The sequence below is a fragment of the Mustela nivalis genome (genome assembly GCF_964662115.1).
Source record: "Mustela nivalis genome assembly, chromosome: 3".
Lineage (NCBI taxonomy): Eukaryota > Metazoa > Chordata > Mammalia > Carnivora > Mustelidae > Mustela > Mustela nivalis.
In genome coordinates, this window is record NC_139022.1 from 64,336,671 (window position 1) to 64,363,326 (window position 26,656).

The window sequence follows — 26,656 nt, forward strand, 5'->3', positions numbered from 1 at the left end:
AGCCATACATTTCCTGCTTAGTTTCCAGAGGGAAAGTGATTAAGCTTTTAAAAAGAAATTATTGATTTAAGGCCACACATACAAGTGATTGAATATAACCAATATTTGGGTAAAATTAGTTGGAAATAGTGGGAAAGCTACTTGTGAAACTAGATGATATGTGGTTTGAATTTTATAGTGAAAAGTATAGTCTTCCATAACCTTTGTAGTATAGACTTCCGCAGCACTCGTGTTATAAAACAACAGTCTCTCAGAGTTACTTGGTTTGCTTTTCTTCAGAAACAATGTCAAGCATGTAAAATCAGCCTAGTTGGTAAAGCTTACATCTCAGAAAACCAAAATTTAGTTATTTGTACCAATTAGTTAATTAATAACTTTAGTTAATTTATTTCCCCTAAAATTAAAGCCTAATTTCATGTCTTTCCACAAACTTGAGTTATTCTCGGTTCTTTTGAGTCCAGAAACTAACTGTAAATATTTGTTTCTTAATTCCACAGAGATTTATTGAGCACTTAATAGGTACTAGGCACTAGTCTACACTCTTAACAGGATAAAGATTGCTAGAGGAGCTTGTGATCTCCTAGCAAAAAGTCTTCTGTTTGCTGCAAAGATTCTCTTCGTTCGTAAACAGGATGATCATTGAAATAGGTAGTGTGGGGAGAAGAGTTAAGGACATATGGTGAACTCCTTCAGAACCCAAGAGTATCTCTTAGTTACTGGCATCCTCCTTTATTGACTGGTACCCCCCCTGCTATCAAGAGTTAGTGCATCTTCTGAAACTACCCACCTTCCTTCCTTGCTGGTATGAGACCCTGACTTTTCACTTCAGATACATGTTTCAAATGAACAAGTTATCATTTCAAACTCTTTTAAGTAAGTCACCATTTACAAGGAAAAACTGTGGTTTTATCATGACTATAGGTAGTTTATATTCTCCTGAATATGTAGGAAAATTAATTCTATAATATGATCAGATGAAGACAAACCATAAGTGACTCTTACTCTCACAAAACAAACTGAGGGTTGCTGGGGGGAGGGGGGTTGGGAGAAGGGAGGTGGGGCTATGGACATTGGGGAGGGTATGTGCTTTGGTGAGTGCTGTGAAGTGTGTAAACCTGGCGATTGACAGACCTGTACCCCTGGGGATAAAAATATATGTTTATAAAAAATAAAAAAATTTTTTAAAAATTAAAAAAATAAAAACTTCCAGTTAAAAAAAATATATATATGATCAGATGAATACCTGTAATCACCCTGCCTGTAAAGTGGGGATAATACTAGTACCATCTCATTGGGGTATGGTCAGAATTAAGTGAAATAATCCTTATTAGACTGTTAAAATTGTCCTGGCATATAGTTAAGACTCATTACATATAGGCAGTCTTCATTTTGTATGGTCCCAAATACCTAAATTTCAGTTGCCATACTTTAGTTAAATAACAGCCAATACCCCGATAAACAAGGTTCAGATTTCAGTTACCACAGCATACTAACTGTGAATAATTGCATTAAGTACAAATCTCTATGTAAACAACAGATGCACATGATCAGTGGCCAATCACATCACTTCTTTCAAAATCTTTCACTGAATGATCACTGCATATCTGTTCTCCAGTTCATGCACAGACAGTACTATCTTCGATTTTATAAAAATGAATGATCAAAAAAGACTTGGCCAGCAAAGATGAAAGTGCAGCAAAGAAATGGAGTGCTGGAAGTAAAATTCTAAAGTGCTTGTGACGAAAAAGATGAAGATGTCCCAGAAGAAGTGACGGTAGCAAAAAAACACTTCACATGAAATGAACTCTAAGAGATATTTCACGGCATTGCAAGTGCAAAGGATAAAATGTTGGAAGCTCATCCAAACAGGAGCATGAAAATTAGCCAAAAGAGAAAAAGATTTGCTTGAACTCTATCATAAGTTATATGAAGGGAAGGCAAACACTATTCAAACTATTTTTGTAGGTTTTTTACAAAGAAATAAAGCATTTTAATTCATAATGTTTCTAATGCTTTAAATTACAGGGTACTAAATATAACTGGTTTTACTATTGCTTCATTCCCTTACTCATTTTTCATAGGGAGTAGAAGGATTTTTTATGTTTTGACAAAAAAAATCTTTAAAGGTCATCAAACAGCCACAGCTTTTCCCATTGATTATCTTGATCACTTTGCATGGTCTCAACTTGCGTGGTCATTTTTATAATCATTTTATATTGTGCAAAGCAAGGACTTCCTATAATTGTTATTATTATTAGAAATTTTTTTTTTAATATTTTATTTATTTATTTGACAGAGAAATCACAAGTAGGCAGAGAAAGAGGAGGAAGCAGGCTCCCCACTGAGTAGAGAGCCCGATGCGGGGCTTGATCCCAGGACTCTGGGATCATGACCTGAGCTGAAGGCAGGGGCTTTAACCCACCGAACCACCCAGGCGCCCCTATTAGAAATTGTTTTATCCAGCAAATCAAGTACTCTGGTTTTAGAGAAATTGCTCATTGCTTTTCTGTATTTGAGAATTAAAAACTTTCATTTCTCTCCTGCTTCTCTCTTTGTATTTTGTAGACTAAGTCCTGATTCTAGTCATGTGTCATGACTCTTAGAGCCTCCAAATGCATCTTCTGTAGAAATGCAGTATTTATCCTCAGTTTGCTTGTTTTTCAGTATTCAACCTCATTTCTTCATTCTTCTAAATCTTCTAAAATCCCACACTGACCCTTTCCCTTTCATTCTTCTCCTCTTGTCCTGTTCTTTCATACTGTCTCTGAAAGATTATCAATTCTTTAATACATTGTCTTCTTTTCAAAATGGCACCTGCCCTTGAACATATCCTTATGAGAAATGTCTTTAAATTCATTGGTTTCTCATGTTTCATCTACATTTCTGTCAATCATAAAAAAAAAACAAATGTCTTTCTTGAATTTAAATTATTACAGGAAATTTGATGTAAGCAAAATGTAAAATTCTAGCTGGAAGTTAACCAAGTCAACACTTGGAAATGATGCCATGATTGGCAACAAAATAAAAATTAAAAATAAATGCTGTGCATTTTCACTATATACCTTTTTACACTTCTTATTCAAAAAGATAGTTAAAATTTCATTAAACACATAATGATAATTGAAATCTTGCTTTCAGTTCTCTATTCATAGCTGCTTTGACATAATTGCTTCCTAGAGTTCTGAGGCTCTCAGAAGGTGAAACCATCATCTGCCTGATATTATCTGCACACACATAGGATAGAGAACAGCCTACTGAGAGCTGCAATGAACTCTAAACAAATAAATGTGGATTTGAGCATGAGTCTTTTGCTGAGAAGAGGCTGATAGCCTGGTTGTTGTCTTTAAGACCTTTGAAATCATAGTGAGGTGACTTTGAAGAAGATTCACTTTAATAACCTGATTTATTAACCTCACTATGTAAAACTAAGGACATTGTCAGGTTTAAAATGCTAAAAGGAGGGGCGCCTGGGTGGCTCAGTCCGTAAAGCACCCGACTCTTGATTTCGGCTCAGATCATGGTCTTGGGGTCCTGAGATGGAGCCCAGCATCTGACTCCTTGCTCAAAAGGGAGTCTGCTTAAGAGTCTCTCTTGGGGCACCTGTGTGGCTCAGTCATCGGGCATCTGCCTTTGGCTCAGGTCCTGATCCCAGGATCCTGGGATCAAGTCCCACATCCGGCTTCCTGCTCAACGGGAAGCCTGCTTCTCCCTCTTCCTCTCCCCCGCTTGTGTTCCCTCTCTTGCTGTGTCTCTCTCTGTCAAATAAATAAATAAAATCTTAAAGGAAAAAAAAAGAGAGTCTCTCTCTCTCCCCCTCTCCTTCTGCCTCTCCCCTGGTGCGCGCTCTCTCAAATAAATCTTTAAAAAATAAAATAATAAAATGCTAACAGGAGTTTTTAATTTATATACTGAGATAAAGTTACTGTATTGGAACTTAAAATCTTAAGTCTGGTACTACCTTTACAATTTTCTGTGGTCATTATTGCATTTCATGTTACTGAATATAAATGTTCATTTTTCCAAAAAATGTTTGAGTTCCTGTATTTGGCTTACTTTAGCTCATAGTTTCTTAAGGAGAGTCTGAGGAAATGCACAGAGGCCCCACATTTGTGATGGTATTGGCACCAATTTCAATTAATTTGGAATCTCTTTAACAAAATAGTAATTGTCACAGCACCTAGAAGACTTACCTCCTATAAACAGAAATTCTGTTCTATTTCTCATTTACTTCTCTGAGGCCATGTCACCTCCTGAATTAGCAGTTTCATTGGTCATAAGCTGTCATTTCTGTTAGGTGTATTTTACTGTGCAGTATAATGGAAAATTTTTCATTAAACAAATTATGTATCTCCTGCTCTAAAGTGGAGTACGAATTTGAATGTAGAAGACAGTGACTAGAATAATCAATGCAAGAACATCCTTAAAGCTTTTCTTGTGTAACAAGGGCAAACTCAGCTAAAAAGTTTGTTTAAATCCTGCTTGACTTAACAAAAACCTTTACACTTTGTCTATCTGGGACTCTCCGTGAATATCCCTGACTCATCACCAGAGCGCCTTTTCAGCTCAGCCCTGTTCAGCTCAATTGCTCTTCCTGCCTTATACAGACATTTAAAATTCTTTGAGGCTTCTGGTGAAGGCTGTAGAGTTTTTATGTTTAATATGACTTTATAGCACAGGAAGTTCGTAATTCATGAATATCACAGCTCCACGAAAGATAATGGAAGGACTTTCCCCTAAATACACAAAATCTCTTTGTAGTCTGGCTATGTGGTTGTGTTACATTTGTGTCATGAGCTTTTATTTCCAAGCAGCAGTTCCGTCACCACAGCGTCATTTTTTTTTTTTAAATAACAAAAAGAAGTAACAAGGAAAAGTCCTTCATAATCTTAATCTAAAAAGAAATTCTGTGTTGCCAGCACTACTGCATTCTGGTTTTTTCTCTACATGTTTGAGAAGAGTAAAAACATGTCGCATTACGGTTGGTCACCAATAGCTGTCCTTTCACCCTGTTCTTGGCCTCTCTTGCAGAACAGTGCTATTAGCTATTTTGTGAATCTATTTCATTGAGCAATAAGTAATTTTTTTTATTTTTATTTATTTATTTTTTTTTTTTTGCAGTGACTACATTGATGTGGTTAACTTTTTGCAGGTTATTACAACTTCAGTGTTCTTCATCCATCTCCTTTACCTTCAGGTACCCTTTTCCTTAATTGCTTGACTAATCTTTGATGTCTCACTTTGTCTTACACAGCTTACTACTTAAAGAAGGATTAACAGTTTCATCATTTTAGTGCATTTTGAGGTAGTTCTCTGTGAACTAAATTGTTGTAAAGTGTGGTGCTGATTCTCTCCCTGGAAGGTGGGAGGCATCTTCTCTTGCTATACTCAGCTGCCATAGTTTTCCTGGATGCTTGACTTGACTTCCTAGACCTAGAGAGAAACCTCCAGTGCCCGGTGTATGGATCTTGTCTCCTGCCTTTGCCTTTTGTCTTGCTCCTTGACTGTTGTGGTTCTTGGGGACCTGCGCCTGCCCTCCAGGTGACAGTGCCTTTACACCCTGATGCCTGGTACGTGCTAAGTTATTAGGATACTTGCAGGGTGGGGAAAAACATGAAATTAGCACCATCTAACCAGCCTCGCCCTCTGCCTAATTTAGCCATCATTCTTAGAACTTCTGGTCTGCTCTATTGATTTAATTACATGCAAAAAGTTTGTTTTGTTTTGTTTTTGGACCCTCTGCTGGTGAAATGAACTTTCTCATATATTCTTGAACAAAGCCCGCTCTTCTCTCTGGAGCATAAGCTTTGGGAGAGATGCATTTGGAGAGATGAGGAAACAAAGATCACCTTCCTAACCAGTAAGATAACTGGTCAAAGGGATGGTGGGAGTCAAAGCCCACCTCCTTCACATCCAGGTGGCTTTGTGTGCATACCATACTGAGAATACTATGCATAGCTCGTGCGTTAGCACATTCTTTGGCCCATGAGTGCAAAACAAATGGTGTCTGTAATGTTCATAAGTTTCATCTCTCCTAGGCAGTGGAGCCAAGACATGAATTCATCATGGTATTGGCACCAAGATCAATTAATTTGGAATCTCTTTAACAAAGTAGTAATTTACTGTAAAGACAACTGATTTATCTAAGTGGAAACACAGCAAATTCAGGGCTGAGGGAGAGCACTGTGGTCCCTAGTGTATGGGCTAAAGTTTCCAAAGAGATGAAACTTGAAGCAAATCCTACAAGAATGTTTATTATTAACTTCGCCTCCACTATTTACTGCTTCTTACCATTAGTGGATCTTGGCAGCTGGTTTTGCTGTCTTAGAATAGAGAATACTTATGGAGAGCCTAATAATATAAATCCTGATGCTTTCGGAGTTTCTGCTTAAAAGTTAACTTCTCTGAATTCCAAAGTTCCTAATAATAGAAAACTGTTAACTTCTCTTTGAGCAAGTGTAGCTGTCCTGTTCTCCTGACAGTTTTTCTTCTTCCCCATTTAGATTATAAATACATGGGAGCCTGGGACCATGTGTTTCTTATCCTTACTTTGTAATTCCCTATGGATAAGACTGGCCCGCTTCGTACATTGTAATCTAATCACTTACTAAGAGGTCTCTGTATTTGCTGAAGGTGATGGATTAGCCTTTCAAGCGCCCCAGTCCCAGCAATGCTGGTTGTCTGGGGCATTCCCATCACCTGCCTTCTTCTGATCTCTATTTCTCTTCCAACCCAACTGTGCTCCTGCTTTTTTTCGCTGATCACCCCATTTCCATAGCATATTAAATATACTTTTAAGGAGATGTCAAGACTTCCCTTAAGAATACGGGCTTTTATTTGTGACAGCACATATGCATTAACAGAAGATAGGCATGTTGGCAAATGAAATCTGACCAAATACCAAGAAAGCCTTAATTGAGAGTACCCAAGTTAATTTTAAAACCCTCCAAGTTAATATAGCTTTACTTTTTAATTTAGTAAATGGATTTAGCTACTGTTTTAACTCAGTTTATTCAGTCTTTCCTCAAGTTCAGTTCAATTCACTTTTTTTTCCAATTCACAAAAATATTTTTATTCAGCTATTGTTTTTAGACAACTAATGAAACTCTTCTCTGCGGTTCTCTTTTGCAAATGGACTAGTTTCAATAAGTGGTGCTTAATTTATGTAATTGCTCTCTTTATTCTTCTTTGTGATCCACCTTTCATTCTATTTGGCAGACACTGGTTGCTTTGTAATTTTGAAAAAAAAAAAAAAAAAAAAAAAGAAGTAACACGTAAGTATACCTGGCAAGAATAGATAGCGGCAAAATGATTCTTAAGTGAAATTTTGTATATTGTAAACTGTTTTTCATAGACTATCATCTTGAAACCTACTTCAAAGCAAATACAGAAGTCTTCTCAGCATTAATGCTGCACCCATTCATTTATTTAACATGAAACAGATATTGATTAAGTTCCTGCTCTGTGCCAGATACAGTTCCAGGTGGTGAGGTTGTGGCATTGAACCAGACAGACAAGATCCTTGCTCTTTGCCAGCACACGTTCTAGCTGGGGCCGAAGCAGAGATGCAGACAGCAGTCACATACACAGCCTGTCCAGATGGCAGCTGCCTTCCCAGTTCTTTCCCCCTTTACCATTGCTTCAAATCCACATCTACACCCTTTTTACCTGTAGTATTGTGCTGAATTTAGTCTCACACTACTACTACCTCCACCTAGTAAGAGCCGTTTAAGGGCCTCGTTCCAGTACAGAAGAGAAAGAATGGAGAGGCTTCTGGCAGCGTCATGTTTCTTGTTAAGCTGAAACTAAACATGCTGTACTTTCAGAATTGTACAGGTGAGAATTCATTCACTCATTCAGCAAACGTCTATCGAACAGTATGTCAGTCAGGGTTCTATTAGGTCCCAAGCTGTATAGCACCTATATGCCCCTCTACAGTACCTCACACTATAGGTGGAGGGAGAGAGATGTGAAATAAATAGTTACTGATAAATATTACAATGAAAACATATACTAGTACAAGGGGAGCACCACAGAAGCAGGCACTAACTGTGGCTGGGAATAAGTTTCATCCTAAGGTCACTTCTAAACCTCATCTTACAGGTGGCTGGAAGTAGAACATGCTTCATTTATTCAGGGAATGTTTACTGAACACCTTCTCTGAGCCAAGCACAACTGTAGGTGCCATAGACACAGCAGTGACCTGGACAAAGTTCCTGCTCTCTTAGCAGTAGAGAAACATACAATAAGCGTATAGACTAATAATTATATATTAGGTGGTGATACCTATTAATAACCACAAAACAAAGCTTAATAAAGGGAACAGAGAATGATCAGGGATACTGTTTTAGATCACATGGTTAGAGAAGGCCTCACTAATGAGATGACTTTTGCTCAGAATCCTGAATGAATGAAACCAAAAAGTAAAAGGAAGCCATTCCACATAGAGGGACTAGCATTACTAAAGACGTAATAATCTTGAAAAGCATAGCCTCTTTAGTGCAAAGTGGTGAGATATTCTCACTGAGCATGGAGTAAGATGGGGTGCAGGGACTTGGCCAGAGTGTGGTAGATGAGGCTGGGAAAGATGGAAGGAAGGGAAGAAGGGAAGGAGGGAGGAAGAAATGGGAAAGGTCAAGAACAGTTTCTAGGTCTAAACTTGGGTGACTGGATGAGGGATGATGCCATTAAACAGCTGAGGGAGCCCTGGAGGAGAGGCAGGTTTAGGAATGCAAATAATGAATTTGATTTGGGGCAATGGGAAATACAGAACTGGATATTAGAAGTCAGGCTAAAATACAGATTTGGCTATTACCAGCATTTCCTGGAAATTTAAGGAGGAAGAACAAAAAGAGTTAGTCAACATTGTCAGATACCACAGAGAAGTTTAATAGGATGAGAATTTTTAAAAGGCCATCACATTTGACATTTGGAAGGTTGACAATGACTTCCAGAAGACTGATTTCAGCAGACTTGGGGTAGGGCAAAGCCACATCATGGTTTAGTTGGAAAGTGGAAGGGTAAGAGGCTAGGATTGTCCAGCCAAGATCATTGTCTTCCCCGACTTCCCAGAGCCCTCCCTGGAAGCTTTGAACCTAAGGTCACATCTTCTCCCACTCCCTCCTTAACTTTCTCCACTTAAGGCCTAGGATTGGATGCTTGAGCTGGGGATATGATCTCAGATCCTCGGGTTTCTGATGGGAGAAGGGTCGGGGTAAGGGAGCCTAATACTGGTGAATCGGGTACTGAAAGAAGCGTCTTCAGTGGGGAACAGCAGATCAGGCCCATTCTGAGATCTATCGCCGGAGGGGAAGAAGGATGAAATACACAGGTCTCTGTTGTATGTGGAGACTAGATCAGGAAGCTGAGGTGGGATGCAGAGCAAACAACTGGGAAGGTTGGGAGTCAGGGAGGGAACAGGACATGAATTAGTCAAGAAAACCCCAATGAGAGAATACAGTCTGGCAAAGCATGGGGGTTCAGGGTTGAGGCTAATAGTAAACTGATGGGCACTAGAAGAAATTTAGACAGAGATGCTTAGGTTTCTTAAGGCACAGGAACTGAAGATGGGCAAAGGAGAGGCTGTTGGCAGTACTTGTGATCACAGTGATAGCAGTGAGGTGACAGTTAATGACCCGTGGGGTGGTCCCAGCAATAACTGGCATAATAGATATTCAGTAAATATTCTGGCTTTATAAAGCCAGAAGGGACTATTCCTCCAAAGATAATATGGAGGAAAGGGATGAGATACTAGAGTTCTGAAGAGCTGTTAGTAATGCCTAGGTTCCCTTCTGGGAGAGGATGGGGCTGGTGCCTAAGAGATCCCAGATCCCTTAGAAGTACAAAGCCCGAGAGAGGCTTGTACCACGGAGGGACGTGGTAGCATAGACCAGAGTAGGAAACCTACTCCTTTAATCCTGGAGATCCAAGGGATTCCCCGGAAGTCTACCAGATTTCCCCACCACTGCACACTCCTGGACTGTTTCTCTCACCTGCACCTCCATCTCTGCCCACTGGGGGGCGGGGCTCGAGGACAAGGCTGGTGGCTGCTCTGATGCCTCGAGAGCCATCAGTTCCTACCAGACTCGCTGCTCGGGTGTGGTCTTAGCTTATGGCCGGAAACAGGCCCTCAGACTTCTCCCCACTGCCAGGCAGTGGTAGGGGCGGGCCCAGAGGGCCAATGCCAGTGCGGGTTGGTGCTCCGGTCTGGTTGAGTGCCCAGGCCGTTCCCAGCATGCTGATGATCCGACCAGGGATCAGCCCAGGCCCTGAGGGGTGGGAGGTGCCCCTGGGTCCACGACCCTATGGATTCTACAGTGGGATGGCACCCCACAGGCCCAGGGTCGGAGCTGGTGAGGCTGGGCCCCGGTTCCGGAGCCCCTCGGAGGGCGCCTTCCGGAGACCCTACATGGTCCTGCAATGCACCCCAAGTTTGGTGCTGCCAGAGGACATCTCGAAGGTAGAGAAAGAGATGGAGCAGCTGGCCAAAGAGCTGAGGCAAAAGAGGATGGCCCTGGGGTATTCACAGGCCGACGTGGGGTTCGCCATGGGGGCTCTTTTTGGAAGAGTGCTTAGCCAGACAACCATCTGCCGCTTCGAGTCCCAGCAGCTCAGCCTCGCCAACATGTGGAAGCTGCGGCCACTACTGAAAATGTGGCTGGAGGAGGTGGACACCAAGAACTTTCTGGGCATACGCAAAATGGAGATGATCCTGCGGCAGGCTCGGAAGCAGAGACGGGCAAACAGGGAGAATCGCATCCGAAACAACCTGGAGCAACTCTTCTTGCAGTGCCCGAAGCCCACACCCCAGCAAATCAGCTGCATCGCTGACCAGCTCCGGCTGCAGAAGGAGCTGGTCCAAGTTTGGTTCCATAACCGGATCAAGATGGATCGTCAGCCAACCATTGATTTCTCCCCACCGGCGGATGTGGGGGCAGCCGGGCCTCCTTTCCCAGGGGGACCAGTGTGCTTTCCCCTGGCATCAGGGATCCATTTTGGTGCACCGCACTACGAAGAGCCCTACTTTATACCCATGTATTCCCCTACCCCTTTCCCTGTGTCAGGGACCTTACTCTCTGCCCGAGTCAACGCTCAGGGCCACCCCAGGCTTTCAAACTGAGGGGCTGTGCCCTTCTGGGAAGGGTTGAACTGGGAAAATGGGTCCCTGTGATTCCTTTCAGGGCTGTTAACATTAAGAGCTCCATTCCCTGTCTAAATAAGTTAAGAATACCTAAGGGATGAGTTGGGAGTTGTTTAGGAAATTCCGGGGAGGGAAGTTGAAGTTTATTAATTCCATTGTTTTTATCTACCATTGGTTTTAAGTCACATTACAATACATATATGGTTTCAGATATTTTGTTTCTCTTTTTTTAAATTAATTAGAAATTGTGTCTATTATTCCTTGTGGTTATCAGTAAACATAGGGATTTTTTTTTCTTATAAACACAATATTGAGTGAAACCTCAAGTCACAGAAGATTATTTCAGTACACCATTTTTTATCAAAACCCAGTAGAACTTTATATAAATACAAACATGGGTTCCAAGATAATAGTAACCTCTGTGGGAAAGTGTGAGGTTGGGATAGGGCAGGAGTACACAAAACCTACCCAGAGCCCTTGATAAAATGCAAGAGTTTTCTTGTTCTCCTCCCTTTCGTGAAAGAAGCGTTTGTGTGTTTGTTTCTAATTCACCTTCTCATTTAGAGTGCTCAATTTTGTGTGGAGGTCTCAGTCCAGCTCTCCACCTTAAGGAATCCCACTGGTGTATCTCCCGACCTGCCACAGTCACTGTATTTGGAATCCCTTTGTTACTGAGGTTGAAATGCTAGAGGGCGCTAGCTCAGCCCCCAGCTCCAGCTTGCTTCTCTGGTTTTCAGCTGTTTGTTTTATTACCTGTTTGTTTTATTTCCCTTATTACTTTTGAACTCAGATATGCTTCTTAAAGAATATCTGCAGTGGTTAAGTCAACATACCCTGGTGGCTGGTCTGGTGGTTCATCCTCTGTCACTTTTCCAGTCTTTTCTATGAAATCGATCTTTTCTAGTTTTCTACTTCTGCAGTGGTGAACTTTGGTTATCATATACTAAATAGAAATAATTAATTTTTCTGTGTTTGTACCTCTGCTGCTGTAAACCTGCATGTAATATTGGTTGCTTTATAATTCCATCACTAAATATTATGTCTGAGTTTATGTCTTCTATGTAATTACTATTCGTGTCAGTTTTTGCTTTCTCTACTTTATTTTTTCTTAATCAGCTTTTACAAAGAATGTATAGGTATTTACAAATAAGTCTTTTTTAAAAAATTTTATCTTATTTACTGCTGTTTTTATTTTCTAATTGATGAACTTTTAGCTTTTATTTTTATTAATTGCTTTTTTCTAGTTTCCTCTGGTTTCTTCCAAGTGTATTTTTCCTTCTTTTTTTTTTAAGACTTTATTTATTTATTTGACAGAGAGAGAGATCACAAGTAGGCAGAGAGGCAGGCAGAGAGAGAGAGGGAAGCAGGCTCCCTGCTGAGCAGAGAGCCCAGTGTGGGGCTCAATCCCAGGACCCTGAAATCATGACCTGAGCTGAAGGCAAAGACTTAACCCACTGAGCTACCCAGACACCCTATATTTTTCCTTCTTGTCAGTGTTCAAAGATAAAATACTGACAGTGTACACAGGTTAATGAAAATGGAGATAAACTTCACTTACTTAGCTTGAGATTCCGTAGATGACTAATTACTCACTCTTGGACTATCCCACTAAAAGTCCCATAGCACCAGTCCCATTTCTTCCTTTTCCTAGACAGCCCTTCTGGACAGCCTTGAAAGGGAGAAGTTTCTGTGGAGAGCAAGGTAGTATTTAACGACAGGATGGATTGTTGTCGTTGTGTCAACATTCAGCTCCTAAAAGCTGTGAGGAGGCTCTGACCCAGGCTGCAGCCCCTGCGGAGCAATGGTAATGGGCTGTTCATCTCAGGGAACAGCTCCGAGGGTCTGGCTCAGTACCTGCACAGCTGCATTGTTCGCACGGCTGCCGCCCCTCTACTCAGGCAAGCACCACGACATGTCACTGATCAGCCCTCACATAATCTAAAATGAGATTTTTCCATCACTGCTCCTTTGGACTATGAAGAGAAAAAAGGCTAGAACTTGGGGCAACTTTGGTATTTAAAGAATTTCATATTTTTCAAAGATTTAAGATTATGAGCAGAAATCTTAATAATAAAATCCTTCAGAACTGAGAAGGAGCTACCCTTCGAGGTGGGAAAAAACCAACGGTGTGGTGTCAGTGCTGAACAGGGTCAAATATACAGAGATCAAGTAACATAAAATCAAACAATATATACCACATCACTAACAAACGTATCCTTGGTACCATTAGTGGACAGTTGGTAGAGGCAGATGTCAAACAATAGTCCAGAGTCTTCCTACTTGCCAGATTTCCCACTAACCTCAATTAAAAACACAAATTCCAACCACTTAAGATCTTCACCATCATTCTGAAATAGTCTTTATCACTTTGCCTTTATCTTGTGTTTTCCTCAGACAAGGCAAGTATTCTTAGCCTGATGATGCTGAGCCCCTTTAGAGTACAGACGCAATAGTGTGTTTGTACATAGGTGCATCTTTACAGATGGGGATGATAGTTTTTATCACATTCTCAAAAGAGACATGACTCTTTGTAGATGTACAGTTTCAGAATTCTAGAAATACATTCCCTTTGGCCACTTCACTTTCAGGAGTTTTCCCTTGACACAGTACTGGTCTAACAAGTAATTTGTAGTTTTCTTTGAATCTGTATTTTCTGGATATCTCTAGATCAGTATAGAATAGAGGACCTGAATCACTTCTTATGTAAGTCTTTCAAATTTGGAACAAATGTTGTATTAATTACTGCCTTTATTGTTCTTATACTTTTATCAATCCTTGACACTTTAATTAATTCCTATCATAAAGAACAATTTCTCTTGTTCCCAGAACCTTTCCTGTCTATTGTCTGAGAAGACTTGAAGTGTTAGCATAAGCTCCCTTATTCCAAAACATTATCTTGCTCTTGAAATACCATCTAAATATTTTCTCTAATTTCACATTTTTGAAATATACATACTATATATCTTTGTTTATTATACTAAAACTATGTCATGGGATGTATTTTTCAGTATAGCCACTTTTGTTTATAGCTTTCTTCCAGAAATCATCTTGCTTTCTAAACAGTATTAGTTTGGTAGCAGAACCTATTCACAATGAATTTTTTTAGAGTACAAAATTGTATTATCAGTGTAAGACAGTGTTTTGAAAGTGAAAACTACAGTGCCATTCCAATAAAATCCTAGTGGAATATGAGAGTATTACCTGACAAAATGATTGTAAACCGAAAGTCCAAAACTTAGGAAGATAAGTAAATTTTGAAGAAAAGAGTTAGGGTGGCCTTGTCCTACCAACTGTTATGAAACTACAATAATTTAAACAGTATGGTGGTGCTTAGGGACAAAAATAATGGAAATGAGAATTTGGCTATTCATGAATTGGTACAATCTTCATGAAAGGCTATTGGTAATTCATATGGGAGGTTTTTATTTTTTTATTATTTTAATTTTTTAATATTTATTTTTAATATTTTATTTATTTTTAATATTTTTAATATTTTTAATATTTTTATTATTTTATTTATTTATTTGACAGATCACAAGTAGGCAGAGAGGCAGGCAGAGAGAGGAGGAAGAAGCAGGCTCCCTGCTGAGCAGAGAGGCTGACGTGGGGCTCCATCCCAGGACCCCGAGATCATGACCTGAGCCGAAAGCAGAGGCTTAACCCACTGAGCCACCCAGGCGCCCCAATATGGGAAGTTTTTAAAATGTGATTTTTCTTTGGCCAATCATTTCTGCTTCAGTGAATTTCTATAAGAAAATAATTGTGTACACAAAAATTTAGCAATAAGGATCATCATTACAGCATTTTTTCAACAATAAGAAATTGTTAAAAACAAATGTTCAACAAAGAGGAAGTAAATGACAAGAAACACCATAATGGTAAAAATTGTGTTATAGAGCTACAGTTTTGACAAAGGTCAGAATAGATTATTGAGTGAGGCAAAAGAGTTTATTAAGCTTTATGATTTTTTTTAAGGAAAAAGCTATTTTACATACCTTTTGTATGTTACACAAATCTATACATAAACAAGTATCATTGGTGATTTAATTTATAAAATTTTTTTGCTATATATATTGCACAGTAAAAATATTTAAGAAGAGCTTCTGAAAGAAAGTGCTAGGAAGGGGCACCTGGGTGGCTCAGTGGGTTAAGCCTCTGCCTTCGGCTCAGGTCATGATCTCAGGGTCCTGGGATCGAGCCCCGTGTTGGGCTCTGCTCAGCAGGGAGCCTGCTTCCCCCTCTCTGCTCTGCCTCTCTGCCTACTTGTGATCTCTCTCTCTCTGTCAAATAAATAAATAAAATCTTAAAAAAAAAGAAAACAAAACAAAAAAGAAGGTGCTAGGAAATCTGGGTTTCCTAAAAATACTCATTCTTCAAGTCTTTTTATCTCTAAAATGGTACTTTTTCATTATAAAGCAATATTTTGGAATAATAAATTTGACCTTTTCATTTTTAGTCATAATTTGTAGTTTCTTTAAAAAGAAAAGCAGTTCTCTAAACAGAGGAGTATTGGACTATATCAGTTAGAGAGACATTGCTAAAAATTAGGTGTTTTCTGTTTTTTGTTTTAAATCAGATGCCCATTGATGTTAAAGAGCTGTGGTGTAGCTCAGTGAGTGAAGACACCTGCCATATGTCTGTTTTCCTGCACAACATGGTAATTTACAATTACAATTAGTGTGTTTATATACCTCAGTGGTGTTAACCCATATTTAGAATATAATATAAACCCAAATCATTTTCGTGTTTCTGAATGTTTACTTTTCAATTTTAAAAGCCATTTGAAAATATCAAAATTCTGGTTTTTATCACAGTAGAATCCTCCTTACTTAACATATTTGGAGAAACAGAATGGACATAAATAAGACCTATAGGTTTCTAGGTTTCAAGGCAGGGTCAGTTCCTGTGATTACAGCGCCAGCCAGTTGAAAGATGAACTGTCATGAAATGAATCTACCCCAGTTACCCAGTAAAATCCTTAAAACAAAGCATTAGCATTATCATAATTACACCAGTGAAGAGAAGCTTGACAAGAAGCTGTTGAAGAGCCCTTGTGATTTACCTACAGAGCTGTCTTCAGAAAACAGTGCAACATGTTGGTCTGTTGGGCTGCTGCCCTGCCATCTTACTTTAGCTAGGAATCCTGCTGTGAATTCTGCTAAAGGCAAAATGAGCTACATGGGCATTGAACTTGGGCTTCTTGGGCTTTTATCCCCCAGTTTCCAACAAAATTATGAAGTACAAACCAACTCGACTTAATACTGTTGACTCTTCTACTGACTGCCTGCCAAATACCTCGGGTTGGAAAAGGAAAAATTGAGGACTTCCCAAGAATTCACTACATCTCGGATTCAATATTCACTTCTAATACTGTACAACCTGCTCTGTCACATCTTCTTCAAAAGAGTGCCTGTTTAATATTTTAAATAATTTAAAATTTATCTTAGATTATTAATTAATTATTATTAATCAATTATAATTAATTATTAATATATTATTAATAATAATCTTTCTCTCAGGATGCGTGATGTAGACCTTCTTTTAGATTTTGATGCAATGACCAGGGTGGTATATAAGATGCTTCAAGTTGATTTATTATCTTAGAATGGATGATAATGTTCCTAGAACAGCTGTAAAACTTTGAATACTATTGACTGAGTAGTGGACAAATCTTCATATATACCTTTTTATTGAAAAACAGTTTGTTTCAATATACCATTTATTAGTTTGCTAAGGTTGCCGTAACAAGTACTCAACAGTTGGGGAGCTTAAAGAACAGAATTTTTTTTTTTTTTCATCATTCTGGAGGCTAGAAGGCTGTGATTAAGATGTGGGCAAAGTTGATTCCTTCTCAGGGCTGTGAGGGAGGGATCTATATTAGGCTTATAGATGGTGGCCTTCTCCCTGTGTCTTCCCATTATCTTCCTTGTGTACATATCTGTGTCCAGATATGTTCTTCTCTTAAGAACACCAATCATTGGATTATGGGCCTACCCTGATGATCTCATTTTAACTTAATTGTCACTGTAAATATCTCTAAATAAGGTCACATTCGAGGGTACTGCAGGTTAGGACTTAAATGTATGAATTTTTGTGGGGAAACAGTTCGGCTCTTAGCACCAGCCCAATTAAAATTTCAGCTGGATTTAATTATCATTAACATACTCTGTCAGCAAATATTAATGAATGAATGCCTTTTATAACATGTAGTGTCCTGGGTGCTAAGATGCAGTAGTGACCAAAAACAGGCCCATCCTGACCTTCATGGAGCTTAAAGTATGGTTAGACATCTATATTAAGGAAATAAACATATAATTATAACTCATAATAAATACCATGGGATATCAGGTCAGGGGGTGTCTTAATTTAGATTGATGTTTATAATCCTTTTATAATATGCAAGTATTTCCTCTGACAACATCAGTGTTGACAAATACTCTAAACCAGAGGGACCTACCTGCAGAGAAGTGTGGTCCTATAACCAAGGCAGAGTTTGGGACACAGGCATTCCCATATTAAAATCCCAGCTCAGTAACCTATGGTCTGTTTTACTTTGAATGAATTACTTCTTTCAACCCAGTTTCTCATCTATAGAATCTGTCTAGAATGTGGCTACCCATAAAATATGAGAGAGTTGATAAAAGCATAAAATTAGGTAATATAAAAGAAACCCCTAGGACTTCCCTTTTATGCAGTAGACACTCAATAATTTGTCTCACCAGGGGCACCTGGGTGGCTCAGTGGAGTAAGCATCTGATTCTTGATTTCTCTCAGGTCATGGTCTCAGGGTTGTGAGAAAGAGCCCCACGTCAGACTCCAACTCCATTTGGGCATGGAGTCTGCTTAAGATTCTCTCTTTCCCTCTGCCCCTCCCCTTCTCTCTCCTTCTCTAGAAAGTAATAATTTTTTTTCTCCATTGTGTTGCCACTGTACATTGTCTGTGCTTTATTTTTATCTCATAAATCCTTCCTTTGCATCTTAAAAACTTTCCCATAGTAGGTGCTCAATGATTTATAGCCAAAACTGAATAAATAGAAAAAAGAAAAAGTAGAGACAGTAGTCTCAGTTGCCAGAAACCTTACTCTCTGATATTGGGAAATGATTCTCAAAATTTGTTATAATTGGAAAACAGTTATGTAGTCCATTTCCTCAGCTGTCAAGTGACAACTAGGTAAAGGAACAGATGATAGGGTTTTGACTCAAAAGATACAGATGAAGACTTTGAAACCCCTACAGGGTTAAATAATCAAAAGCAATGGTCTCCGAAGTTATTTCCAGTCCATAATAAGTGTATGAATCTCCATGAACTAGAACAAAACAGTGCACCACAGATTGAATATGGGGGCTATGAGGAGACAAAGTATAGGGAAGGAGAAAGTAGGGTGACTCTGGTCTTCGTACTGTGATTCCCATTTAACCTTTCCTTTCTGATGTGCTGTCTCTCCCAAATGTAGCCCAGTTCTGCCTGTATACCTACTATAAGATGTCCATACCCTTTACCTTTTCGGTCCAAAACCTACTGTATTCGTTTGCTGGGGCTGCTGTGGCAAAGTACCACAGATTGGGTGGCTTAAGGAACAGAAATTTATTGTCTCACAGTTCTGGAGACTCAAAGTCTGAGTCTGATCCAGGGATGGGCAGGTTTGGTTCTTTCTGAGGGCTGGAGAATCTGTTTCAGACCTCTCTCCTTGGCTTGTCTCTGCATCCATATTTCCCATTTTTATAAGGAGAGCAGCCATATTGGAATGGGGCCCACCCTAATAATGTCATTTATTTAATTACCTCTGTAGAGGCCCTGTCTCCAAATAAGATCACATTCTGGGATACTGGGGGTCAAACCTTCAAAATATAAATTTCAGCAGGACATGTTTCAACCCATAGCACCACCACTCCTGGTAGAGAGAAAATGTCAGTGTGAATTGTCGGGGAGGTATAGGAAGGCAAAGAGACTGGTTTATTTTTTTCCTACAAAGGAGTTAAATAAGAGATGATGTGATAGAAAGGAAAGAGCAGTAGCCATAGAGTCAAGTAGTCCCAGATCTGTATCCTGTCTCCAGGCCATTCACTGAAGCAGTATCACCATTCCAAGGCCCCTGTCTCAGGGACGCTTCAGGAAAAATAATATTTCTTCCATCCCAACCAGTAACTTTGTGGGCTGAAAAATTACAGTAGCTACTTATTTTTATCTATTTTAGGAGAACAATTGTACTCTTACCAGTGAGTTTGAGAGGTCTTATCTTGGGATGAAAATTGTGGATATTTTTTGCTTCCAGTGCTGGTTGGTTTTAAAGGAAGGGAAGAGAACAGAAGGGGAAGGAGAAGGGAGGGGAAAGGAAGGGAGGAAAGAAGGAAAAAAGGAAGGGAGGAAAGGAGGGAGGGAGGGAAGGAAGAAGGAAGGAGAAAATTTTGGATATTTTGATAAAGATATGATTCTTACTCTCCAAACAAAAAAATTGATATGTGAACCTATTGAGAAAGCCCTGTCACTTTCCACTAAGCATTGTCAGCCACTAATTTCATGAAGCTAATTTAACAGGACAGTCAAGTGACTTGCCTTTAATTTGTTATGATTGTGTAATATTTATGAAAAGCAGAGCTGAAACAGCTGATAGCAAGTATTTAGACACTGATTGTTTTTGTAAATAGTTTTAAGACTACAGCTAAATCTAAGTAGACACCGAGTAAGTTTTCTCAGTACATGAAATGTAAATCATTCTTTCTGTAATAATAAGTCATTAAGTACATGCAAGTACTATAGATTATTACCTCATTTCACACATATTTTTATGGTACTTGTCTGATTGTAAATATGTATTACCTTTGAGATTTTAACTAAAGAGAAGAAGTGGGAAGAGACTTATCATGCAGGAATTTATTGTGTTCTCCTAAAGAGACAATCACACCAACACCATAGGTAGGAAAGAATATTTTGCTGTTTCTCTGTCACATCATTAGAGTAGTTAATCTAAAGCCATAAATTTTTGTCTTCTGGGCCAAGAAATTTTAAGTAAATTACTAACAAAAATGTTATGCTTTTAAATGAGAAGTGAAAGAATCTTTATCCTTTTTATTTGAGTTTCCAGAAATGGCACACTCCATAAAAAATTGTATCATTTTTATTTTTAAACTGAGTTTCTTGCATTAGTCAGTAAACAATTTATTTGGTGAACATTCTCTGTGCACACAGATACACCATGTGAACATTTAGGAAACAGAAGGTACTTGAATTTGTGAGATTTAAATATTTTCTCACAGTTGATCCAGTGATACTGCAGTTGAAATAAAATCACATATAAATGGAATACCACTTTCTACTAAAAAGCAAGTATAGATTTTCTATCATTGTTTTAATGAGGACAATAATGATTTCATGTATTCAGTAGAACATCTTTTAGATCTTTAGCATGCTTCTGTCCATGTACATTCAAAGACTCACCCGTAAAACTCCATCTGTCCTAATCACAAATATGCATATGCATTTAATTACATTATCTGACCACATATTTTCATAGTCTTGCAAATACTATTAAATTTTGAAAGTATAGATAGAGCAATGATTTCTTGTCTCACTGTTCTAAAAACATGTGCATGTATGTGCTAATATTCATACAAATACATTACATAAAATATGAGCTCTGTAGATCAAAGGTGACAAAAGATTACAACCAGGGTAGCAGCTTTTGGTCATCTAACCAACTTCCTTGCTGTGGCCCACAAACCCACTCCTGCCCTTCCTCCAGGGTGAACGTTCTCACATTCTCCTAAGCAGTAGCATTATACCTCTGTACTCCCTCAGTGACAGAGTATCTACTAAGCACCTGTTCAGGGGCAAGCACTGAAGATTCAGAATTAGAACATAGTCTAAATAGAGGAGAGAAGTGAGGAAGCCAATGATAATCTCACCAGGTGGCCAGTGATAGAGGAATGGGCGAAAGAACGGCACAGAGAAAAGAGTACAGAACTCACTGAGGGATATCTGGGAACATTATGAAGAGGCAGGACAACTTGAGCAGCTGTTATGTGGAGATGACCAAAAGTCAGGAATGACAGAAAAAGTGAAAAGAGTTTGTTTTGACTAAAAATCTAGGCTGTGATTAGTTACTACAATTGAGAGTTAAATGCAGTGGTTAAAATTCTGGCAGCCATAGCAAATAAGTTACATAGTTCTCAGTACATGAAGATGATTACATGAATCTTCCAGAATGTATTAGGAGAAACACTTTATTTTATTTTTATTTTTATTCCAGTATAGTTCACATACAATATTATATCAGTTTCAGGTATACCATATAGTGATTCACCAATTCTATACATCACTCAGGCTTGTCATAAGTGTACACTTAATCCCCTCCACCTACTTCACCTATCTCCCCCACTCACCTCCCCTCTGGTAACCACCAGTTTGTTCTCAGTAGTTAAGAACCTATTTTGGGGGGGGGAGCACCTGGGTGGCTCAGTTGGTTAAGCATCTATCTTTGGCTCACGTCATGATCCCAGGGTCCTGGAACAGAACCCCCATTGGGCTCCCTGCTCAGTAGAGAGTCTGTTTCTCCCCCTCCCTCTGCCTGCCACTCCCCTTGCTTGTTCTCACTCTCTCTCTCTCTCTCTGTCAAATGAATAAACAAAATCTTTTAAGAAACAGTGTTTTTTGGTTTGTCTCTTTCTTCCTTTGTTCATTTTTTTTGTTTGTTAAATTACACATATGAGTGAAATCATACTGTATTTTTTTTTCTCTGTTTGGCTTATTTAGCTTAGTGTTACACTCCCTAGCTCCATCTATGTTTTTGCAAATGGCAAGATTTCATTCTTTTTTATAGCTGAATAATATTCCATTGGATGTATATACCACTTTTTTCTTTCTGGTTTCAGGTTCTTATTTAAATTCTAGTTAATTAACATACAGTGCAATATTAGTTTCACATGTAAAACTTACTGATTGATTACTTGCATATACTTGCTCATCGCAAGTGCCCTCCTTAATCCCCATGACCCATTTAGCCCATCCCCCCTCCCACCTTCCCTCCAGCAACCTTCAGTTTGTTCTCTGTAGTTAAGAGTCTGTTTTATGCTTTGCCTCTCTCTATCTTTTCTAACCCCTATGTTCATCTGCTTTGTTTCTTAAATTCCACATACAAGTGAAATTGTCCAGTATTTGTCTTTCTTGACTTATTTTGCTTAACATATTACATTCTAGTTCCATCGACATGGGTTGCAAATAGGAAGATTTCATTCTTTTTGGTGGCTGAGTAATATTCCATTGTATATGTGTACTACCTCTTCTTTATCCATTCATCAGTTGATGGACATATGGACTTTTCCATAATTTGGCTATTGTTGATAATGCTTCTATAAACAGTGGGGTGGGGTGCCTGGGTGGCTCAGCGGGTTAAAGCCTCTGCCTTCGGCTCAGGTCATGATCCCAGGGTCCTGGGATTGAGCCCCACATCGGGCTCTCTGCTCCGCAGGGAGCCTGCTTTCTCCTCTCTCTCTGCCTGCTTGTGATCTCTGTCTGTCAAATAAATAAATAAAATCTTTTAAAACAAAACAAAACAAACAACAACAACAAAAAAATACAGTGGGGTGCATGTACCCCTTCAAATCTGTATTTTTGTATCCTTTGGGTAAATACATAATACTTCAAATTGCTGGATTATAGGGTGGTTCTATTTTCAAATTTTGAGGAACCTTCCTACTGTTTTCCAGAGTGGCTGTACCAGTTTGCATTCCCACCAGCAGTGCAAGAGGGTTCCCCTTTCTCCACATCCTCACCAACATCTTTTGCTTCCTATATTCTGTTTTTTGTTTCCTGTATTCTTTATTCTGACAAATGTGAGGTGTTATCTCATTGTTGTTTTGGTTTGCATTTCCCTGATGCTGAATGATGTTGAGCATTTTTTCATGTGTCTCTTGGCCGTCTGGATGTCTTCTTTGGAGAAATGTCTGTTCATGTCAGTTATAAATAGTGAAAGTTTGACTTCTTCCTTGCTGATTTGGATGCCTTTTATTTCTTTTTGTTGTCTGATTGCTGAGGCTTCAGTACAGACTTCCAGTACTGTGTTATATAACAGTGGTGAGGGTAGACATCCCTGTCTTGTTACTGACCATAGAGGAAAAGCTGTCAGTTTTTCCCCACCAAGGATATAAGCTGAGGGTCTTTTGTATATGATCTTAATAATGTTAAGGTGTGTTCTCTATCCCTATATCCCTTTCTCTATCCTTCTATCCCTTTATGATGTTGAGGTGTGTCCTCTATCCCTACTCTGTTGAGGGTTTCTAAAGATACAAATGTAGTGATCCAAAGGGGCATGTGCACCCAAATGTTTATAGAAGCAATGTCCACAATAGGCAAACTTTGGAAAGAGCCCAGATGTCAACCAACAGATGAATAATATGGTAGTAATAAGATATGGCATATATATACAATGGAATACTATGCAGCCATCAAAAGAAATGAAATCTTGCCATTGACAATAACGTGGATGAAGCAAGAGGGTATCATGCTAAGTGAAATAAGTCAATCAGAGAAAGACAACTATCATATGACCTCTCTAATACGAGGAATTTCAGAGGCAGGGCAGGGGGTCATGAAGGGTAGGGAGGGAAAAAATGAAACAAGATGGGATCAGGAGGGAGACAAACCATAAGAGACTCTTAATCTCATGAAACAAACTGAGGATTGCTCCGGGGTTGGAAGGGTACAGATAGGGTTGTTGGGTTATAAACATTGGTGAGGGTATGTGCCATGGTGAGTGCTTTGCAGTTTCTAAGCCTGATGATTCACAGATCTGTACACCTGGGTCAAATAATACATTATATGTTAATTAAAAAAAAAAAAAGACAGGGAGAAAAAACACACTAAAATAAAAAAAATGAGAGAGCGAAAGACTGGATATTGTACTTTCTCAGATGTTTTAACTGCATCTGTTGAGAGGATTATATGTTCTTATCCTTTTTTTTTATTAATGTGGTTCATGACTACTGATTTGCGTATATTGAACCACCCTTGCAGCCCAGGAATAAATCCTACTTGATCATGGTCAATGATTCTTTTAATGTACTGTTGAATTCAGTTTGCTGGTATTTTGTTGAGAATTTTTATATCCATGTGCATCAGAGATAGTGGCCTGTAATTCTCTTTTTTAGTGGGGTCTGTCCACTTTTGGAATCAAGGTAATGCTGGCCCCGTAGGATGAGTTTGGAAGTTTTCCTTCCATTTCTTTCTTTTGGAACAGTTTATGAAAAATAGGTATTAACTCTTCTTTAAATGTTTGGTAAAATTCCCCTTGGAAGCCATCTGGCCCTGGGATTTTTTTGGTGGGAGATTTTTGATTCGTGATTCAGTTTCTTTGCTAGTATGGATCTGTTCAAATTTTCTATTTCTTCCTGTTTCAGTTTTGGTAGTTTATATGTTTTTAGCAATTTATGCATTTCTTCCAGATTGCCCAACTTGTTGGAATATAACTTTTCATAATATTCCCTTATAGTTGTTTGCATTTCTGTGGTGTTGGTTGTGATCTCTCCTCTCATAAATGATTTTATTTATTTGGGTCCTTTCTCTTTTCTTTTTGGTAAGTCTGACTAGGGGCTATCAGTTTTGCTAATTATTTTGAAGATTCAGCTCCTAGTTTCATTTATCTGTTCTATTTTGTTGTTGTTGTTTTTACTTCATTATTGCTGCTCTAATCTTTATTATTTCCTTTCTTCTGCTGCCTTTAGTCTTCATTTGTTGTTCTTTTTCTGGCTCCTTTAGGTGTTAAGTTTTGTGTGGGAGATTTTTCTTGCTGCTTGTAGTAGGCCTCTCTTGCTATATACTTCCCTCCTGGAACCATTTTTTGTTCCATCCCAAAGGTTTTAGACCATCACATTTTCATTTTCATTTCTTTTCCTGTATTTTTTTTCCCTTTAATTTTCTGGTTGACCCCCTCATTACTTAGTAGAGTATTCTTTAACCTCCATGTATTTGTGGTCTTTCCTAATTTTTTTCTCATGGTCGATTTCAAGCTTCAGAGTGTGTGGTTAGAAAATATGCATGTATATCATTTCTTCTCTGTCAGTGGGAACTTGGGCTGCTTCCTTAATTTGGCTCTTGTAAATAATGCTGCAGTAAACATAATAGTACATATATCCTTTTGAATTAGTGTTTTCATATTCTTTGGGTAAAAACCCAGGAGTGGAATTACTGGTTCATATGGTAATTCTGCTTTTAATTTTTTGAGGAACTTCCGTATTGTCTTCCACATTGACTACACCAGTTTGCATTCCCACCAGCAGTCCATGAGGGTTCTTTTTTCTCCATATCCTCACCAACAATTGTTTCTTGTGTTTTTGAGTTTAGTCATTCTGACAGATATAAAGTGATATATCATTATGGTTTTGATTTGTGATATTGAGTGATACTGAGCATCTTTTCATGTGTCTGCTCACCATTCAAATGACATTTTTGGAGGAATGTCTGCTCATTTTTTCTGCCTATTTTTAAATTGGATTATTTGGGGGGCTGTTGTGTTTTATAAGTTCTTTATAGATTTTGGATACTAGCCTTTTATCGAACATGTCATTTGCAAATATCTTCTCCCATTCAGTAGGTTGTCTTTTAGTTTTGTTAAATGTTTTGTTTGCTGTGCAGAAGCTTTTTATTTTGATGGTGTCCCAATAGTTTATTTTCGCTTTTGTTTCCCTTCCCTCAGACATACCTGGAAAGATGTTGCTAGAGCTGGTATCAGAGAAATTACTGCCTGTGTTCTCTTCTAGGATTTTTATAGCTTCAGGGCTCACATTTAGGTCTTTAATCCATTTTGAGTTAATTTTTGTGTATGGTGAAAGGAAGTGGTCCAGTTTCATTCTTTTGCATGTATTTGTCCAGTTTTCCCAACACTATTTATTGAAGAGACTTTTTCCCATTGCATGTCCTTGCCTTCTCTGTCAAAAATTAATTTACCATAGAGTCATGGGTTTGTTTCTGGGCTTTCTATACTGTTCTTTTGATCTATGTGTCTCTTTTTGCACTAGTACCATACCGTTCTGAGTTCTGCAGTTTTGTAGTATAACCCAGATTCTCAGGATTTCTTTGGCTGTTTGGGTCTTTGTGGTTCCATATAAATTTTGAGATTGTTTGTTCTAGTTCTGTGAGAAATGCTGTTGGTGTTTTGATAGGGATTGCATTAAATTTGTAGATCATTTTGGGTATTATGGACATTTTAACAATACTTGTTCTTCAAATCCATGAGCATGGAGTATCTTTCCCAGGATATTTTCTTAACATTTAAATTTAAAGATTTATATATCATTCTTGAGGAGATGACGAACAACACAATAGATAATTTCTTTAATTTCAGTGTTATTGTTGATGTTGTTAGTTAAGACAAAAAAATATTCTTTGTATGGCTGGTTTTTATAATGATTGATGACAAATAGCCTAAGTCTTAATGCTGAGATCTGAGCTTCTGAAGGCCTTTCTTCTGGTAACTAGAATAATTTAGTACTAACATAAAGCTTACTAATGGTTTGCCTTGGCACTCC

The 26,656-nt window shown here is 38.6% G+C and overlaps 2 protein-coding genes across 9 annotated transcripts in view; both read left to right on the forward strand.

Moving 5' to 3' along the window:
- Positions 1-26,656, forward strand: part of ARB2A (ARB2 cotranscriptional regulator A) — a 424,835-nt gene that overhangs the window by 293,219 nt on the left and 104,960 nt on the right. The window contains exon 10 of one of the 8 annotated variants that reach the window (XM_082723965.1): positions 1,616-7,291. The exons of the other annotated variants lie outside the window; for them this stretch is intronic. Within the exon in view, the coding sequence (XP_082580091.1) occupies positions 1,616-1,650 (35 nt within the window). The 3' untranslated portion in view covers positions 1,651-7,291. Of the gene's footprint in view, positions 1-1,615; positions 7,292-26,656 lie in introns of those variants that run through there. 8 annotated transcript variants of the gene reach the window in all.
- POU5F2 (POU domain class 5, transcription factor 2) lies at positions 9,931-12,178 on the forward strand. The gene has a single exon (XM_082723972.1). The coding sequence runs from the start codon at positions 10,109-10,111 to the stop codon at positions 11,114-11,116; it is 1,008 nt and encodes a 335-aa protein (XP_082580098.1). The 5' UTR covers positions 9,931-10,108; the 3' UTR covers positions 11,117-12,178.

Coding starts and splice junctions, on each gene's coding strand:
- POU5F2 (XM_082723972.1), top strand. CDS start 10,109: ATGGCCGGAAACAGGCCCTCAGACTTCTCCCCACTGCCAGGCAGTGGT.